General features: G+C 35.1%; 1 protein-coding gene across 1 annotated transcript; it reads right to left on the reverse strand.

Moving 5' to 3' along the window:
- Positions 1–12,822: 12,822 nt before the first annotated feature.
- On the reverse strand, positions 12,823–14,978 carry LOC109206215 (protein C2-DOMAIN ABA-RELATED 3-like). Its single transcript, XM_019369014.1, has 3 exons — positions 14,643–14,978; positions 13,627–13,722; positions 12,823–13,303 (listed from the first exon to the last, which is right to left on the reverse strand). The coding sequence occupies exons 1-3, from the start codon at positions 14,751–14,753 to the stop codon at positions 13,013–13,015; spliced, it is 498 nt and encodes a 165-aa protein (XP_019224559.1). The 5' UTR covers positions 14,754–14,978; the 3' UTR covers positions 12,823–13,012.
- Between the last annotated feature and the right edge of the window lie 5,842 nt (positions 14,979–20,820).

Consider the following 20,820-nt stretch of genomic DNA (forward strand, 5'->3'; position numbering starts at 1 on the left):
TTATATTTTGGTAGATCGGGCATTCTTAAACTTCTTCGGAATGGGTTTGTGAGCCGCATTCTGTGGGAACAGCTTTTGTACGAACTTCTTCGAATCGACACCCTTCAGGATCGGGGGTGCGCCCGCAATTTGATCGACCCTAGAGTTGTAGGTCTCTACCTTCTTGTCATTGGCTTCTATCTTCTTCTCGCCCAACTCGATCCTCTTTGTGAGGTCCTCGAGCATCTTTATAATGACAGGGTCGGTTGTTGACCTGTTGTTTCTTGATCTTTCAGGTACCTGTTCGGCCTGGGGAGCCGTTTTCGGTGCTGTTGTGCTTGGAGTTTTTTTGCTGGCTTTGCAGTTAAGCAATCGCCAGCTGTTGTGCCTGTAACATTTCAAAGATGACGTGAAGGCTAACCCCTTGCTCCTCCTGAGTCGGGGTTTTTTGGGCTTCCTGTTGGTTTTCTTAGCGTATACTCCTGTTGGTGTGGGAGCTTATGTCGATGCGTTTAGCGTTGCACGAGACCATGTCGACGGGAATTGGTTCTGGTGCAACCTCAGGGTTTTATGGTGCTACACCAATACCTGGAACAGCTACACCATTCTCTCCATGGTCTTCAAGACCGTTGTTGTCGTGTGCGTTTACTGAGTTAGACATTTTGACCTGAAATCAAAGATTCTTGGACAAGAAAAAGTGTGAAAGATAACTTGCATTATGTAGTAAACCAGCAAGAAAACAATCACTATTAATTTTAGCCCCACGGTGGGCGCCAAACTGTTTAACTTGAAAATGTAATAACAATTAGATTTGACTTTGTGGTTCTAAAAATACGTGATTTATTTTTATGCTAGTTGTTAGGCAATAGATGCTAAGTAAGAGACAAGAAAATAAGATAAGAGCTTAAAAATAGTATGTTTAAGCAAACCGAGTGGCTGAGAATCAGGGCCTCGAGCCTGGTTATACGGGGCCTCGAGGTCCAGCACGATACTAAGTTATGGATAGCCGGCAAAGGACTAACAGATTTGAGAGCTTTGATTGCGGCTCTTTATGATCAATAATGAGCAATAAATGAAGAACAATTAATGAAATGTAATAAAAGCAAGTAAGATAATGAATATAGGAAATAGAATCAAATAGAGAGTATGTTTAAGTTAGAGAGCAGAGAATGTTCTTGTTCTTGTATTTAATATTATTTATTGTATGTTATGTGTAATACCCTTTACAAAGTGACAAGGGTCCCCTTTATATATGAGGGGAAATCTCAACATGGTGCAGATGCATCTATTACAGAGAAATATAGCTGGTACAGCTATTTGCTAGTTTGGTACAAACTAGGGCTTCTCTTGCAGATTTTGTCAACTTTGATCATATGCCTTGGGAACTTCCCGCTTTCTCATGATAATCATCGATTTGCACTGTCTCGAGGTTGAACGTTAGGAACCCTCGGGGTCGAACCCCGAGCCGAACTTCGAGCCTTCTGGAGGCGGTCTTTACGAGGTGCCTTAATGATCACAAAATCGGACCCTCTGATTTTTACCGTATACAGACTAGATATTGCACATGTTGGTATTGTTAGTAGATTCCTTTCTAATCCTAGAAAGGAACGTTGGGATCAACTAAAATGGATATTAAGTTATCTAAAAGGTACTGCATATCTGAAGTTGTGCTTTGGCAGTAGCAAGCCTAAACTTGTTTGTTACACAGACTCTGATTTAGGAGGCAATCTTGATAATTCAAGATCCACTTCCGGATATTTGATCACTTTTGTAGGGGGCTGTTTCTTGGAAATCTAGACTACAGAAATAGCTCTATCCACCACAGAAGCCGAATATATTGATGTCACAGAAGGTTCCAAATAACTATTATGGATGAAGGAGTTTATTAATGATCTTGGCCTTGAGCAGCCAAGGTAGATCTTATTTTGTGATAATCAGAGTGCTATCTGTCTCACCAAGTACTCCACTTTTCATTCTAAGACCAAACATATAAATAAAAGTATCATTGGATAAGAATGGCCGTGGAAGAGAAATTATTTGAAGATGAGAAGATAGATATGCTAACAAAAACGGTGGTTGCAGATAAGCATGCGTTTTGCAGAAAATTGGCAGGCATGAAGCCTATCGGTAGTTCCTCCACTTGAAGATACATTTGGCCCCTTGGCTGGAGGGGAGTTTGTTATGTCGAGGAAGAGGCAAAGCCAAAAATAACGCTTGGAAATACAGTATACCATATACCTCTTGGGAAATATCTTGTGCCTCTGAAAATTTGGAGGAGCATTTTTCAGTGGTAGTGTCAAATCGAATAGCAGAGGTTGGTGAGTCTGTTCCTGAAACTTCACCTAAAACAATTCCTGCAAAACCTTCGAGTAGCAATGAGGTAAGCTAAGCAGTGGCCTTGTTACATACCTTTTAGTAAGAAAGCGAATTAAACTTTTCTTATTCTACCTCGTCAGATGTTGTATGATTCTTCCTTTATCGTTGCCTGCAAGTATATAGAGCAGATTATTAGTATGCTAACTCTCTGCTATCTTACCAATTGAATGCTTGCCGATGCTGAAAGATTAAAGCTTCTCAAGAAATTGAGTGAAACAATTTCTTGACTCCAATTTTAACTCTGTTAGAATCCGTTTTGTGGATACTTTAAAAGCTAAAGTGTAGATTTAAGTCTGTTAACTAGTAACTAATGAGCAAATTATGTAAAATGCCCATTGAGCTTAGAATAATTACCTTTTTCTACCCATTTGCAAACCAGTTACAATATATGCCTACCCAATTAAAACTAATAACACAACCTACCCACCCATCCCAATTTGTTTTTACCCATTTGGCCTAGCTTAGCTTGATTTGGCTTGGCTTGGTTTGGCAAGCTTGCCTTGAATTGGCTTGGCTTGACTTGATTTGGCTTAGCTTGGTTTAGTAGCTTAGTTTAACTTTATTTGGATGGCTATGATTGGGTATTAAAAAGAAATGGGTAGGGGAAAACTCATGGGCAGAGGCAGATAAATAGATTCTGCCGCCTGGGTATTTGCCAAAGAATCTCGTAACTAATTCCCTTTTTTTCCTTTTTTCGGGTGGAAAGTGAATAGAGGCTGAGTCAGAATTTTAACTTTATGGTTCTGAATTTTAGAACTATGACTTCAAGTGTTAATAACTGGATTCTAAATTAAATATTTGTACATGTTTAGTGAAATTTGTAATATAACTACACTATTTGTGTAACACCCCGTAAATTTAAACTAGGTGTGGACGTGTTAAATGAGTAGTAATGTTATATTTTAGACATGTGAAGTTCTATCGGGATGAGTATGGGTGAAAATAGTTGTTTTAGAATCAAGACGGAGAGTGAGGTGCATAAGATTCGATAAAATCGACTAAGTTTACGTAAGGTTTGTCTTCCATCAGGATTTCGTGAAAATCTATAAAACATTTAGGAATAAGAAAATCATGAAAGTTCTAGCCCTTTAAAATATATTCCCAACGATATATTGTGAAGCCATAATGGATCTCTTTGTAAATTTGTATGCCCTTTTACTGGATAATGCAGTATGCGCTCCAAGGTGCGTGCCGGGATGGTCCCGTGCGCGGTTGTACACTTGTGGCAGTGCTACTGACCTACTGCGCATTCAGGTGCACATTTGGGCCTTCAGGTGTATGGGAGCGCACCCGGGGGGTCATTTTAAAAGCCCTACTTCGTCCCCCACACCCCAAAACACAAAAACTTGCTCTACAAAAGGAAGCTCTCAAGTACCTAACTCCTCAAAGGTCGCTCCACCATCCAAGGTAATTTGTAATGGTGATTCGAAGTTAATTCCAATTCTCCAATACCTTATTAACATGGATAAACCCATCAAATCATTAGATATTGGATTGGGACATCATTGTTGAGAGAAGAAACCCTAGAACTTGAATTCAAGAGGATTGAACGTCAAAAGGTAATATCTTCATCCTCTAATGATTATAGCATTGGATTAATGTTTATAGACTCTAAGATCATGAGATATGAGTTGATGAGTTTGATATAATATCATGAATGATTATAGGTTTGGGGTGTTGATTGTTGATTATTGATTAAGGGTGTTATTTATTTTATGGATGATGAAGAATGGTATTGATTAGCAAATTGAGATTTTAGAATTTATCTATGATCAAGATAATGGGTTGTTGGGTGTAGAAACACCATTATAAGGACTATGAAGCTTTATACCCACCAAGTGTTTGATAAAATACCTAAGTGACCAAAAACATGAGTATTATTGCTAATATGGGATCTCTTTGACTTGTACCGATATAGGTTAAAGTTGAAAGGGTTGGCGAATGTTGTATTACGCTCGAGCATGAAGTTATAGTATGTGAGGCTAACTCTCTAAGTTTGGGAATGTTAATGATTCTCCCTACACTAAGTTTCTTTTGCGACGTTATTAATTACCTCAGAAATATAGTTAAGCGTAGTTCCCTGGATAGTTGCATAACTTCTATTCTCTAGCTTCAGAATTTGTTCATAACTTTCATTCCGAACGTTGTGAGCTCAGTGCATAATCAATATCGACTTTTGTTTAATTCCCATGAGTCTCTGTATAGATTACCAGCATGTCATAAATAGTTGAACCATAAGTTCTCATAATCAGCTCATGAATACATGTCTTAGTCTAGTTCTATTCAGCATTATAGTATCATATAACTCAATATGATACAATACTTCAGTATCATGTATTGTAGTATGAATCTCAGTTCCTGATTTTAAATCCCTGGATATTGAACCCCTGTACTTGGGCCTGAAGCCGTAGTGTATGCTTTATGCATCTTTGGGCCTGAGGCCACAGTTTATGCTTTATGCATCTTTGGGCCTAAGGCTGCAGTTTATGCTTTATGCATGTTTGGGCCTGAGGCCGTAGTTATGTATAGTATATTTGGGCCCGAGGCTGCAGCTTGTGCACATATATATTAGGCCTGAGGCCGCAGTTTAATATTCAGATAAACAGGTGGTTCATGATTCAGAAAAGGGAGTATTCATATCCTTACTTCCTTTGTCCAGTTCAGTTATCAGTTATCAATTATCATTTCGGCTATCAAATATTAATTATCAGTTCTGCGTTATCAATTATCAGTTCAGTTTTAGTTTCAGCATTAACAGTTCTTTCTTTTAGTTGCTTTACATACCAGTGCAATTCAAATGTACTAACATCCCTTTTGCCTGGGGCCTGCATCTCACGATGCAGGTAATGATTTACAGGTTGACAATTCAGAGCACTAGGATTCTCGTACCAGCTATTTGGTGAGCCCTTGTTCTTTCGGGGCATTATCATTACTTTACAGTCTTTAAGAGTTTACAAGCAATCAGTGTTTTAGTTCTTCATTAGAGGCTTCATAGACTAGAGTAACAGCTAGGCAGATTCGCACGCTTTTCATGTTAAGCATTGTTGGCTTCAATGTGTTTCAGATTATATTAGTGATTTCACACTTTGATTTATATCCTTCAGACTTTCAGTATATCAGTATGTATTAGTTTATATTCCACATTCAGTATGTTATGATATCATATGCTGATTCAGTCAGCCAGTTGGTTCGCTCGGTCATATGTAGTCAGGCACCAGATGTCGTGTTACGTCCAGACCCAGGTTCAGAGTGTGACAAAGCTTGGTATTAGAGTACTAGTTTCAAGAGGCCTAGGGAGTCTATGAAGCCTTGTCCAGTGGAGTTTCCTTTATATGTGTGTGCCGGCTACTCATATAAACGGTTAACTACCAAGACATCCAGGATTGTCTTATTTCTTTCTACTCTAGATCGTGCCATGAAGATTAGAGAAATAGGTAACCTTCTCTTTCTATCGAATTCCAGACATATCGAATGCCCAAGCGACAGGCAGAAAAAAACTCAAGGTTCTAGAGAGGATGATTGCCCATTGGAGTATAACTATGGAGCACGGGTTGGTAACAAATGAGACTTGAAAGGATATAATGGATATTAGTACAAATTAGAGCATAACCTTATTAGAAAGTACAAAAGTAGTTATCATGTTTTATGGTTATCAGTTTACCTCAGTTACCAATCTTTCAGTTAGTAGGTTTATGATTATTCAGTACGCCAGTGTTTAGTTATGTAGTTACTAGATCTCCAATTTTCAATGTATCCAAATAAAGGTGACTTGTGAGTATACAGTGATGCCTATGGGTGCTAAAACAAAATGTAAGTAACAGTGATTATAGTGAAATCTTTGCATATTTTAGGTCCAGATTAAGACCCAAGACTCATTGGACGGTGCATGAAGTGATTTATCAGATGATGGTATACTTTGAAGGACAAGTTTGTGTATGGTAGTGTATCCATATGTGTTTTACCTCATGGAACAGTTTCATTTTTAATTCTTGTAAATGGAGCCACAGGTTGGATGATGATAGTTCAGATGTCAGACACCATGGTGTAATAGGTTAAGAATTTAACCGCAACGGGCATAGAATTGATCACTATAGTTTTGAAAAGAAAAGAGCTTAAGGGCAAAACCTAGGACTTAGAAACGTTTGTTATGACCAAAGATGTATTTTCGTACAACTCATGCATATGACTAGAAGATATGATGTAAAAAATGAGAAAGTAGTACTAGAAGTGAATATTGAATTCAGGGAATGATTTTAAGTTGTTCAAATTTATTCAAATCAGAATTAGAAAGTACCACGTTAACAAGTTACTATAAAAAGAGCAGTTATTATTGTGAGATAAAAGATATGACAGTTCCCTCTTAGGTTATGTGACTAAGTGGTTATCCTGGATGTTTATAGTCATATATGATTTTGAAGTGTATATGAATTTTTGGGGTTAGATATCCCAATTTGATTTAAGACAGGTGAAATTTTCTTAAGTGTTATCCATATACATAGTTAAAAAAAAGATAGTATTGGACCGTAGAATAGGGTCAGGTGGTGAGGGAAGTTAGGAATAACCTTATGCTTCACTTTAGTTATTCAAAGAATAACAAGAAACATGCTAGCAGGTGGTTAGTAAAGGATAGCAAGTAAGTTTTGAGTAGATACAGTGAATTAGCAATTTCAGTAGAGCTAGTAGAGGTACGATTTGATTTACTTAGCCAGGTTAACTCTAATGAGTGGATGGCAATTTGAAATATTGAACGCGTGTTAGAACCCAAAGAGTTTAAGTTAAACCAGAAGTACAATGACAATGGGAAAAAATAATCACCTACGCAGTAAGAGAGCAAACTACAGAAGAATAACCTTTAAGAGCTATCGGAAAGAGTTTTTTTCCAAAATTGACAGTGTGAGCAGAATTAAATCATTAAGATTATGTTTGATAGTTGTGAATACATTAGCTTTCTGTTGATGTAAGTAATCTAATTTTTTCTAGTAAGGAAGCTTGCTTAGAAGTAAATCGGAATATGAGTCGTCATTGGCATAAAGTGCAAAGGAATGTAGAAGATAAGGAAATTTTTTAGGATCCCAACAAAAAGGAAGGATCCGCAAGTACAAGACCTTAACCTTTGGTCTAAGGTGGAGATGTGAAAATCATTAGTAAGTCCAGATGGAGATTTGAAACCCGCATAGTTAGCATGGGATGAAAATACTATAAAATCATGCCAGTTCTGTATCACGATGTAGTGCCATTGCATGCGACTCTAATCTTCAGAGTATTAGTCAAAGACTTAGCTCACAACAATACTATAAGTGTTTTCAGGAATTAACTTAAAGAGATAATTAAGTATGGGAAGTATAGCTCATTATTGAGGCAGATAAGAGAACTGTGGTGAAAGAAGTTCACCGTTTATCCAAGTTAGGAGTTCGACTTTTGGACTCCGAAGATGGTGGAATTATTGTCCAGAATAGGACTTGTTCCTCCTTAGTAGCCGAAGTGAAGAAGAAACAGTTTGATGATCCCTACTTGTTGCAGCTGAAAGATGGGATTCTCATGCATATGGCGATGGCTTTCGAATAAGGGGCAGATGATGGTACTTTGAGGTACCAAGAGGGACTGTGTGTTCCAGACATAGATGGACTTAGAGAAGGAGGATCATGTTAGAAGCCCATAATTCCAGGTACTCTATCCACCCAGGTTCCCCAAAGATGTATCATGCTCAAGGATATTTATTGGTGGAACAACATGAAAAAGGAAATCACATACTTTATGACCAGGTGTACGAATTATCAGCAAGTGAAAGTCGAGCAGCAGAAAACCCAGTGTTTTACCATAGAATACACATATATTTGAGTGGAGATCGTAAATATAGACTTTATAACAAGATTATCTCACTCATTTTGAAAGCATGATTGATTGAGTATTTATGAAAGTTTTGCCTATGAAATGTGTTACAAGATTTAGGAAGAAAGGAAAGCTCAGACCCAGATACATCAGGTCGTATAGGATCCTACGAAGGATCGGGTATGTAGCTAATGAGTTAGAGTTGCCACCAGAATTGGCGGTTGTACACCCAGTACTTCACGTGTCATGTTATGACATTCAAGTTTTCAGTATTCAGATATTCATGTCAGTTTAGTACTCAGATACTCATGTCAGTTCAGTACTCAGATACTCATGTCAATTCAATACTCAGATACTCATGTCAGTCCAGTACTTAGATATTCATGCAAGCTTAGTACTCAAATATTGATGTCAGTTCAGTACTCAAATATTCGTGCCAGTTCAATATTTATATATTCATATTAGTTCAGTATTCACGTATCCATGGCAGACCAATATTCACTTATATATTTCATGTTATGCGCATTATGATGCCCTGTGAGACTTGTGTTATGATATGATAGCTGGCGGGTGGTTTGGAGAAATGTTGAAGGTAACTAACCTTATCATTCAGACCTTATATTATAATCTCCACGTCCTTCAGTATTTAGTTAGCTCAGTATTCAGTCAATGTTGTCGTCATTCGGTTCAGTATCTCAGCAGTTCAGTAATCATGTATTCATTCAATTTAGTATGCAAGTGTTCATGAAAGTGCATGTTTCCACCAGAACCGTTTAAGGTCCAGATTTAGCCGTAGTTACAGTCAGGACAATCATTCGAGGACGAATGATCCCAAGGGGGAGATAATGTAACACCCCATAAATGCAAACTAGATGTGGATGTGTTAAATGAGTAGTAATGTTATATTTTAGACATGTGAAGTTCTATCAGGATGAGTATGGGTGGAAATAGTTATTTTACAATTAAGACGAAATGAGGTGCATAAAATTCGATAAAATCGACCAATTTTACAAAAGGTCTATCTTCCATCGGGATATCGTGAAAACCTGTAAGAAATTTGGGAAAACGCAAATCATGAAAGTCGTATCCCTTTAAAATATCTTTCCAACGATATATTGTGAAGCCCGAACGGATCTATGTGTAAATTGTTATGAACGTTATACTAGATAATGCGCAGTATGCATGCCCAGGTGCGCGCCCGGATGGTCCCGTGTGCAGCCGCACACTTGCGGTAGTGCTACTGCCTTGCTGCATTCAGATGCACGTTTGAGCCTTCAGGTGTGCGGGAGCGCACCCGGGGGGTCATTTTAAAAGCCCTACTTCGTCCCCCACATCCCAAAACACAAAAACTTGCTCTACAAAGGGAAGCTCTCGAGAACCTAACTCCTCAAGTCCCTCCACCATCCAAGGTAAGTTCTAATGGTGATTCTAAGTTAATTCCAATTCTCCAATACCTTATTAACATGGGTAAACCCATCAAATCATTAAATTGGGATATCATTGTTGAGAGAAGAGACCCTAGAACTCGAATTCAAGAGGATTAAACGTCAAAAGGTAATATCTTTATCCTCTAATAATTATAGCATTGGATTAATTTTTGTAGACTCTAAGATCATGAGATATGAGTTGATGGGTTTGATAGAAAATCATGAAATTATAGGTTTGGGTTGTTGATTGTTGATTATTGATTAAGTGTGTTTTTTATCTTATGGATGATGAAGAATGGTATTGATTATAGCAAATTGAGATTTTAGAATTTATCTATGAGTAAGATAATGGGTTGTTGGGTGTAGAAACAGCATTAATAAGGACTATGAAGCTTTATGCCCAACAAATATTTGATAAAATACCTAAGTGACCAAAACATGAGTATTATTGCTAATATGGAATCCCTTTGACTTGTATTGATATAGATTAAAGTTGAAAGGATTAGCGAATATTGTATTACGCTCGAGCAGGAAGTTAAGGTATGTGATGCTAACTCTTTATGTTTGGGAATGTTAATGATTCTCCCTACACTACGTTTCTTTTGCGACGTTATTAATTGCCTCAAAAATTTAGTTAAGCACAGTTCCCTGAATAGTTGCCGAACTTCTATTCTCTAGCTTCATAATTCGTTCATGACTTTCATTCCGAACATTGTGAGCTCAGTGTGTAATCAATATAGACTTGTGTTTAATTCCCATGAGTCTTAGTCTAGATTACCAGCATGTCATAAATAGTTGAAGCATAAGTTCTCATAATCAATTCATCAATACATATCTCGGTCTAGTTCTATTCAGCATTCCAGTATCATGTAACTAAATATGATTTAGTATTTTCACTATCATGCATTTTAGTATGATTCTCAGTTCCTGATTTTGAATCCCTGAATGTTGAACCCCTGTACTTGGGCCTGAAGCCACAGTGTATGCTTTATGCATCTTTGGGCCTGAAGCCGTAGTTTATGCTTCATGCATCTTTGGGTCTGAGGTCGCAATTTATGCTTTATGCATCTTTGGGCTTGAGGCCATAGTTTATGTTTTATGTATCTTTGGGCCCGAGGCTGCAATGTATGCTTTATACGTCTTTGGGCCTGAGGCCGCAGTTATGTATAGTATACTTGGGCTCGAGGCCGCAGCCTGTACACATATATATAGGGCCTGAGGCTGCATTTTAATATTCAGATAAACAGTTGGTTCATGATTCATAAGAGGGAGTATTCATATCCTTACTTCATTTGTTCAATTCAGTTATCAGTTATCGTTTCAGTTATCAAATATTTGTTATCAGTTCTCAATTATGAGTTATTAGTTATCAGTTCAGTTTCAGTTTCAGCATTTACAGTTCTTTCTTTTAGTTGCTTTACATACCAGTGCAATTCAAATGTACTGACGTCCCTTTTGCCCGGGGCCTGCATCTCACGATGCAGGTAATGATTTACAGATCGACGATTAAGAGCACTAGGATTCTCGTACCAGCTATTTGGTGAGCCTAATTCTTTCGGGGCATTATCATTACTTTAGAGTCTTTTAGAGTTTACATACAGTCAATGTTTTCAGTACTTCATTAGAGGCTTTATAGACTAGAGTAACAGTTAGACAAAGTCGCACGCTTTTCATGTTAAGCATTGTTGGCTTCAAATGTGTTTCAGACTTATATTAGTGATTTCACACATTGATTTATATCCTTCAGACTTTCAGTATATCAGTATGTATTAGTTTATATTCCGCATTCAGTATGTTATGATATCACATGCTAATTTAGTCATCCAATTGGTTCGCTCGGTCATATGTAGTCGGGCACCAGATACCGTGTTACGTCCAGACCCAGGTTCGTAGTGTGATAATTTGAGCAAAAGCTACTGAATTCGACCGAAATTGTAATTGAGCTTCTAGCTTGGCCCCGGAAGGTGAAAGAAAATGTAGAGAGGTAAAATCACTATACTATTCAAAACTCCAATTGTGACACTGACACCTTTTCTCTCCCACTTCACGTCCACCATGTAATACATTTTTCCTTTCTCTTTGATATTCTTTAGGTCATGATTAGGGGTGTACATAGATCGGGTTGGTTCAATTTTTATCAAAACCAAACCAAAACAATTATACCGGTTTGGATTGGTCGGTTTTGTCGAATTTTTTGGGTTTTTTGGATTTTTTGTTACATAAATAATATTTCAATCGTACGTTGTTAAATTTTTTATAAGTAAATATACGTTTACTAAATTGAAAAATTGACAAACATATGATCAATTAAAATATTCTTACGGGAGAATTTTCTTAGTAAAACATGATACTATCTTTTTAGTCGCCTGACAATAATTTTTCATTGACGTACACTTTTAAGGTTAACCGAATTTAATAATTAAACTTAAAAATCAATATGATACTTAAACAATGATATGTCCTATGTAATTTTAAATTATCGAAATACCACTTCAATTTCGAAAAAGATATAAGAATTCGATAAACCTTGACATATGAATATGAAAGAACAAAGAGATTGACGCATTTCAGTAACACTTGATAAGAAAGTAATCATACAACCCATTATTTAAAGTTAATAAAAATGGAGCACTTCATATTTATCTAAATATTACATCCCATAAAAGAATCGCAAATAATTCTAGACATTTTTTAAAGAAAATTCTATAAAAAGTCTTAAAAGTATATATATAAATTATATATTTATATGTCGGTTTGGTTTGGATTTTTTCACTCAATACCAAACCAAATCAAACCAAACCTAGTCGTATTTTTTCATCGGTTTGGTTTGACTTTTCGGTTTGGTGCAATTTTTTTTTTCGGTTTGTACACCCTAGTCATGATTACTTCATATACAAGGGGCAGTTCTCGTTGAGATATGTCCTTGTAATTACGTAGATTCACAATAAAGTTTACACGTTGATTTCTAGTTTGAATAGATCGTCCTTTACATGGCTTAGGGGTGGCAAACGGGTGGGTCGAGTCGAATATGGGCGGGTCAAAATGAGTAATGCAGAAACAGACAAAATATTCGACCCACTCATATTCAATGCGAATAAAATATAAGTTAACCCGTGGATAATATAGATACTCATATTATCCATGACTTCTTGAACGTAAAGCTAATATTCAAGTCAAAAGAAGCTATCTTATACATAATAGTTTCAGAATATGAAGATGAACAACAATTAACTAATTCATTGATTAGGTAACTTTAATATTCAATAAGACGAAAATTCAACGAAAAATACCACAAATATCTCACCATAACTTTACAGATCAAAGAAGGGAGACAATACAAGATGAAGCTAATTAGACATCAAGAAAGCATACTTACTGTACATGATGGATAGAATAAGTAACTAGAGACCCTTAGAACCAGGAATATCAATCCACTGCAATTGTAACTCTATTTCACCACGCTCAACATTTCGCAATCTAATAAACACATTTTGAACAACCTGACCATTTTCCCAGACAATACAGCTTTCTTCAGAGAAGCAATTTTCCCTGCTTGGCTTTATTTTGGTGATTATGGTTCCATTCGGAATGTTCTCGAAGCGCTTTCTTACAGCATCTATAAATGGAAATATGTCAAGTTCTGCATCTCCCATTTTATCGTCTAGGGAAAATATATCCTTGTCATAGACTTGCTGCAATTACAAGAAAAGAACAACAACCAGGAATCAAATTTAGAATTGCATAAATTACAAAGGAGATTTAACAAGTTTTATATATACATTTAACAGAATTTCCTATATGGACAATACAATTTCCCGATAAACCCATTTACCATACATAGCTCTGCCACTGCCTTTGTTGGCATGTCTTATTTCTTAAATTCCTTTGAAAAAGTTGAAAGCAAGCTAGTATTAACTACAAATCTACAACTACACCATTTATTTTTTTATTGTTGCAGAAATTCCATGTTAAGATGTTGTTCTATTCCTTTATAAAACAAAAATAAGTTAATTACCAGTTTGATTGGTTGAATTGGTTCAGTGATGGATAATGTTAAATCTTCATTCCATTCAGGATTGACATTTTTCTTCACCACTCGAGTCTTCAGTTTCTGCCCAGAAATAAAACAAGATTAACATTACAAGATAAGAATATAGTATATATATATATATATATCAGCATATAGAAGCCATGAATAAGAGGGGGAAATGTAGTAACAGGGCAATGAGAACCATTGAACACCCAGTTGGTCCAAATATTTTAAATAATATATATCTTGAGGTTCATTAAGGCCTGATTCTGTTTCGAATCTGCTATGACAAATTATTACTCAAAAGTCTTTATCTTTTCATGTGATTAGCGTTGGTAAAGATATGAACTAGTCAACACGGATGCAACCAAACACAATTTAACAAATAGAGAGATTCAGATGAAAATAGGGTATATGGTTTGCCACCTACATGAACAGAAATGTTTGACCTGAAATTTACAGAAACTTGTGTTGATACCCTAAAAGAAAGCTATCAAATTTACACGAATTACAAAAATACTGCAGCAAAATCGCTATGTCGTCAAAAGGAGTCTACAGACTCTACACTACAAAATTTTCAGCAAGTGGCAAAAAAGGCAGCCCGGTGCACAAAGTATTATGTGTTCACGCAGGGTCCGGAGAAGGGTTGCACCCTAAGGGGTGTTATCTTTTCGGTCTACCATGATGCAAGCATTAATAGCTAATTACACAGCTCGAACTCATGATCTATAGGTCACACGGAGTCAATCCGTTGCTCCATGACTCCCCTTCAAAATATTTAGCAAGTGAAAACCCCAAAAATGGCCAAATTCTCCAAGTATTTTTTTTTATGGGAGTCTCACAACAAAGAATAACAATTTTCATCAGAATTTCAATTTCCAGAATTTCCAGAATGTGAAAAAAGACGAATAAGAAACAAAGCAAAAATAGTCGCAAAACATAAAACATGCTGTCCAGCAGAAAAATATAGAAGTAAATGAAAACAAGAAAAAAGACGATACCTGTCTACCCAGCCTAACAACAACATAAGGATCGCTGCTAGTAACATCCCTAATTGCTAAATTAATACCTCTGTGGATATGAATTCTCAGAAGACCCAATAAATTCTCCATTTCTGGAAAGAAGAGGCAGAGTGGGTTTGGTGTAATACAATGAATTGAGCCAAAGAAAGAAAGAGAGATGATAGATGATTATTCTATTGGCTAACGTCTAGTTTATGCGTCATTTATACTGAAATGTTTCATGAATGAATACTCTGATTGCAGGTTAAAAGACACTTTCCGGTATATTTAGTTTTCTTTTTATGGACTATGCTCATATATTTAAATTTGATTTGATCTAGTCATTTTTCCTTTTCTTTCTTTTAGAGGGTGGGGGTGGGGAGTAAGGGAAAAGCATCTAATGTTTAGTAGGGCCGGCTGAACGGCTAGGCAAGTACGGCATATGCCTAGGCCATCAATTTCGAGGGGCCCCAGTTTTGATAGGAATATGTTATATGTTAAATTTTCTTAAAAAAGTTTAAGCATTTTATAGTAAAAAGTTATCATTGTGACGTTGATGTGACTGTTGAGGGATGAAAAAGTCCTTCCGAATAAAGAAAACATCTTTGTGATCTCCTTAAACTTGATATAATGTTCATTTTGCATTTTTTACATTCTGACCACTAAGCATAATAGTCATTCTAGTATTGATGGCTTAGATTTATATTTTGAATTAAAAGTATTAAGAAAAATAGTACAAGTTGCAGATTATACTCTAATCGATATACTTGATTACATAAAAAGACTTATTCTTTTCAAATGCCTAATAATTGCCTCAACGGAAAAAGTTTTTCAAAATAAAAATAGATAAAATCTTACAGAAGACCGATAACGTCTCAAGAATGAGTAAATCGATGAGCTATATTATCAGTTGAAAAATAATTACTAAAGAAATCAATTGTAAAAAATTTGGGCCTCTAATTATAGTTACGCTTTAGGGCCCCTAAGTATGTCGAGTCGCCCCTGCTGTTTAGCCATGATGTTTGTCTGGACACAATTTAAAAAGAAAATTGGGTTAAATATATATTATTGGTCTAATATTGTTTGCTTGACCACCAAGGGAAAAAGAAACTCGTCCGCAACGAACAAAACAAAGGTTATAATGTTTATTCGCTGAAAATTAAGGCTGAAGTAAAGAATACTTACTTCACCTAGGTAGAATGATTTGCTTAACAAAGGAAGAGGGTGGTGAGACAGACGTGAAAAATAACATTATCGACATTGCTGGTAATTATAGTATCATAGTACATAATAATTTTTAAATTCTTCTGCTTTAATTTATTGAATTTTGACTGAGAATTCAACTGTTGACGTTGTTTTGGCGCGGAGTTATCAAGAGCTATTGAATTTGGTAAAACTATTAACAGGACTGCGATATATTTCGTTCATAAAAGTTTGGTAATGCTACGTGCAGGGTTGTCATGTTTTTAAAGCAATCATCTACTTTTTGGTCATATGCCATATGCGTGACTGTAGATCATGTTTAGATTTCCAAAATTATTGAAAATAACGCTATTTCTTTTAATATATTTATTAATATGGCTGAATTTTATTAATTAGAACAAAAAATATAAATATGGAGGAGATTTACACCAAAACCTCGAGAATTAAAAAACTGAGAAGAAAAGAGCATAGTTTATTTTCTATGCGACGAAAATGTAGAGGTCGTAGGTTAAGTTGCTAAATTACCATAAGTTATTAATGCAATCTTAATTAATTGTTACAATTATAGTGAAACCACAAGCTTATATAGTCTTCCCCGAGCAAAAACTGATACCACTAATTCATAGCAAAACAAGGACGGGAGAGAAACTTAATCAATATCGACATATTAATTAACTTATTCATAACGCCTTGTAATTAATTAATATCATAATAAATGAAACGCTGCGATGTTGATGAGACTTCCCTTCCATGAGAGAGTGATACGAATTCCAGAGTAGATTCGACTTATTTGCTTATAATTATACTAGTTTCTGCACACGTGCGTTGCACGTGTATACCCTTGTTCAATTATTACAAGCTTTTTAAAATTGCATAAACATGTGATGAATTTGTTCATATTAAGCCGAGCGACTTGGCAGTTGAATACTATAGGATAAGATATCATTTGCGAAACTAAACAACTATATTTAGTTAGGTAGCTACAATGTGTACTTCTTATTAATTTTAATGTTATGAGGTATGAACATGTGCTATTATCGTATATTAACCTATACTTCCTTATATGAGGTTCTTGGTGTGTATGCTTTCTTTTGGTTGCTCGATGTAGATCGTTTATTGCAGCATTAATATTTATCTTGAAAGCACAAACATATAATTATTCATGTTAGAAAATACATTGCAGCATGTACAAGCTAACATCAAAGAATATTATTTGGCCAGATAGTTTATTTATTATCATTACAAATCACAAACACATAGGGAATTGCTATCTAATGATTTTGAAAGGATATTTCTCATTTCTAGGGGTGAAAGTTAAATTTTAGGAAGAAAAAGACACGCTTGATTATCCTTATATGTTATATATAAGTCATCTGAGGGGTCTAAATTTCAAGTAACATGCATGATAGGTATACTTTCCTTCACAACTAGCATATGCAAAAACGAATAATCATATGAAATTTCATCATTCAGATTTGTAACATACATACAAAAGATAAGAAATCGGAAATTTGTATATAACGTCATGGACTAATACGCACATATAATGTTAACTATTTCATTCAAATATTACACAACAATATTCATTAAACCCCTTTCAAACAAGAAAATCTTAATACACATACTTCAGGGGAAGTCAAATACAAAACTTGTACATGCAAGACAAGACAAGCAATAATTTTAAGTTTTTTATCAGCCGCTATATACTTGCATGAACCATTATGAAACCAATCACTTTTACAATAAACGTCAAAAATGTTCTAGCTAAACTAAGCCATAAATTAAATATCTTAGTTTATTTTCCTTTTTTATATTAGCGGTATACAAATAAATTTGAGCAATTTCCCATAAAAATATTTCATTGAATTACTTCCTTATTCTAGTTCCACACTTTCTTCACACACATCGCGCATGTAACGTAATTATACTTGCTACCCATTGTTCTCGCATTGCACATTTTACATTTTTGTATTTTTTTTTTATTTTCATAAAAAATTAAGAATGGAGTATAACTTCTAGACTACTGACGTGTTATATATAAACAGAAAATATACAAAGAATGTATAGAGTATTCGATTTTTCACACGCATTATGTATAAAATGTTGGATCCTTAAGAGCATTTTGTGTAGAAGAAGCACATAGCTCCACCTTTGTTCTTTAGCCTTGTCAATTGGGTAATGCACCTGTAAAAGTCCTCTGATGGCCTTGTCCTTAAAGGAATGATTCCTAAATCCTATAAGGAGAGAATTGATGATGCAACAACAAACATAACTCTTCTTGGGGCCAAATTGAAGGAGGATGCAACACCTATATATTGCTATTCAGCAAGCACCGGCTTATTCAAAAGAGTTTTTCAGTCCTTAGACTTTTGTTTATATATTCTTCACTCTTTTTGAGTAATCACCGCAATAAAAAGCTTGAGGTCCTTCTATCTTTTCACTCACAAACATGACCAATTTGTTTTCTTCAGCTGGCATTTTTGTAGATTGTTAAAACAAAATTTATAGTGGTCTTGCGAAAATAGAAACGTAAAGACAAAATAGAGGAATAGTAAAAGCCATTTTTATAATTTCTGATACATTTTATGATACGTGAATCTGGATCACTGTAAGTTAACTTTCGAAAACCGTCATCTTTTTAGATACCTTGGGGAAAAAAAGTTTTAAATACATTCACCATAATAAATATTTCAATAATTTCAAGATAGATTTTATAGCTTATATTTATGTACATTAATGTTGAAAGAATAATTTGGTAGTTAATGAAAGAGGCGTTTTGCCCAATTAAACTTTCTTTATTTGTATATTTTTATTGAAACGTGTATTTACATTTTTGTACAAAATTATTTTTGAAGTAATGTTTGATTGAAGGGTAGAACCGTCACTCAAATTTTTGATGGGCAAATTAGTAAAATAACTTTACCTAAAAGTTCTCACACTTATAATATAGTATGATATGATTATTATGTGATAGTTTCTTACATGTAGAATAAAATTAGTCTCCTTTGTGAAGGAAAAAAAAAAACTAATGCATACACATATACAATTTGAAAATAATACAAATAAGTATCATTTTGGGCAGAAGTAAAGTGATAAAACAACTATAATAGAGCCGAATTTAACATTAAACCGACATATTTTACGTAAAATATTGTTTACACCATTGCTTATTATGAGTAAAAATTTAGTTAATGCAGCAAGACATCATTAATTAATAGCATGGAGTCCAAAAAGAAATAGAAAATAAAATAAACAACCAAGTAGAATAAATAAGAGTGATATTCCTTAATATTTTGGTTTCATTTGATTTTAAAAAACAAAGAAAAAACATTCAAAACACAAGATTTCTCTAAAACAATGATTCAAAATCAATTATTTCGTAAACAAATCCAAATACTTCGCAAAAAAATTGAAAACGAATAAACTCAAAGCAAAAATAAAAAAGTCAAGTACTTTTTAGTGTAAAGTTTATTTTAATCTAAAGTTGCAAGTTAAAAGGTTCAAATTCCTCAGTTGACCTGAGGCCTTATAGAAGTGACTAATTATTGTAAACGTGCCTATAGGCTATAGTCTATATATAGAGATCGAATATTGCGGCTAAGCTCCTAGATTATGACTACTTTTGTGGATGTTTGAAACGTAGTCCAAAGTATGCCTCTTGGCTTGGGTTGTATAAAAAATTTATCAGCATCATGTGTTTATACCAAGCCAATAAATATATATAAAATATATATTTTGAATTTAACTTTTTAACACTTAACCATGGTTAAATGATATATATTTAGACTTTAATTTGTTGATTCTTTAAATTAATTATTTTAGCTAGGTGTAAACACTCGTGTGGGTAGTATTTACCAGTTGGTTTTGTTTCCCACAGTGTGTCAACCAACCCACACATGTATGAATTCTTGTCTATTTACGAGCATATGATTTTACTCCTCTTCCTATCAACTCCGATATTCCTCTTCTTCCCCTTAACAAAGCTAACTTATAAGTATTTATTTTTTATATTAAAAAGTCACTAAACTTTATGTCTATTCTTCAAATCCGGAGAAGTGAGAAGTTTAACAATTAACTAAACTTGAGAGCAAGTGTATTCAAGCTATTCATTCATATCTATAACACTACTGAAAAAAGGGGAGATCGATGGCCAAAACCGATCGATATTGGTCGGTAATTGATAAAACTCGTCCTAAAACCGACCGATTCGTGGCGGTCGGTAATCATATGGTCGGTAGAGTCAACCGACCGACTTCGATCGGTATTTTCTGGCCTATTTCGGTCGCTCAATTAAATTCCAAAAGAAAAAATGCCGATAAAACAGACTGAAGTTGGTCGGTATCTCAAATTATGTAATTAAAAAGGCGTAATGGCTTCCTGGCCACTTAAACTTGTAGGGCTTTTGAAAGCCGATACACGAACTTTGGATTTTCCCATTTGAACACTCCAACTTGACAAAATGTGTAATAATAAACGCATCCACCAGAGCGTGTATATCAATTGCGCTGACATGTACAACACATCATGCTAAACTATTTATTACTTGCCATGTGTTATTTGTGGGTCCCATTTTTAAATACAAAATCAGAAGAAAAAAAAAAGTTACAAATACAAAAAGGAAAAAAAAAACAACGCCTGAAACATACTAGGTGTTCGACAATTCCACCGTGGGAATCGTCCCCTCCGACGAGCAGCAGAACTCCGGCGAGGCAAAAATGAACGCGCAAGGTGTTCCGGGTATCCAAATTGGAAAAGAAAGGTACCAAAATGTTCGCCTTGATGAGGAGAATGCTCTTACACTTTCAATTTTATATGGGTACCAACAAATTCCTCCAATTTTACAATCCAAAAGCTCAGGCAGTCCGGTTGAGCAAGGTGTTCGACGAAATGCCCCTATCAATTCTGGGTCAATTGGAGACCAATTTCCAATTGAAATCCCTTCTACTACACCCATGGATCCTCTATGCAAAGATTC

Source organism: Nicotiana attenuata, unplaced genomic scaffold (genome assembly GCF_001879085.1).
Source record: "Nicotiana attenuata strain UT unplaced genomic scaffold, NIATTr2, whole genome shotgun sequence".
In the NCBI taxonomy this organism is placed as follows: domain Eukaryota; kingdom Viridiplantae; phylum Streptophyta; class Magnoliopsida; order Solanales; family Solanaceae; genus Nicotiana; species Nicotiana attenuata.

Bases quoted from the DNA above. Each gene is read 5' to 3' on its own strand.
- LOC109206215 (XM_019369014.1), bottom strand. From the start codon at position 14,753: ATGGAGAATTTATTGGGTCTTCTGAGAATTCATATCCACAGAGGTATT. The intron at 13,723-14,642 runs GTATCGTCTTTT...ATTTCTGGGCAG, and splicing joins TTGTTAGGCTGGGTAGACAG to AAACTGAAGACTCGAGTGGT. The intron at 13,304-13,626 runs GTAATTAACTTA...TTGTAATTGCAG, and splicing joins CAATTCAACCAATCAAACTG to CAAGTCTATGACAAGGATAT.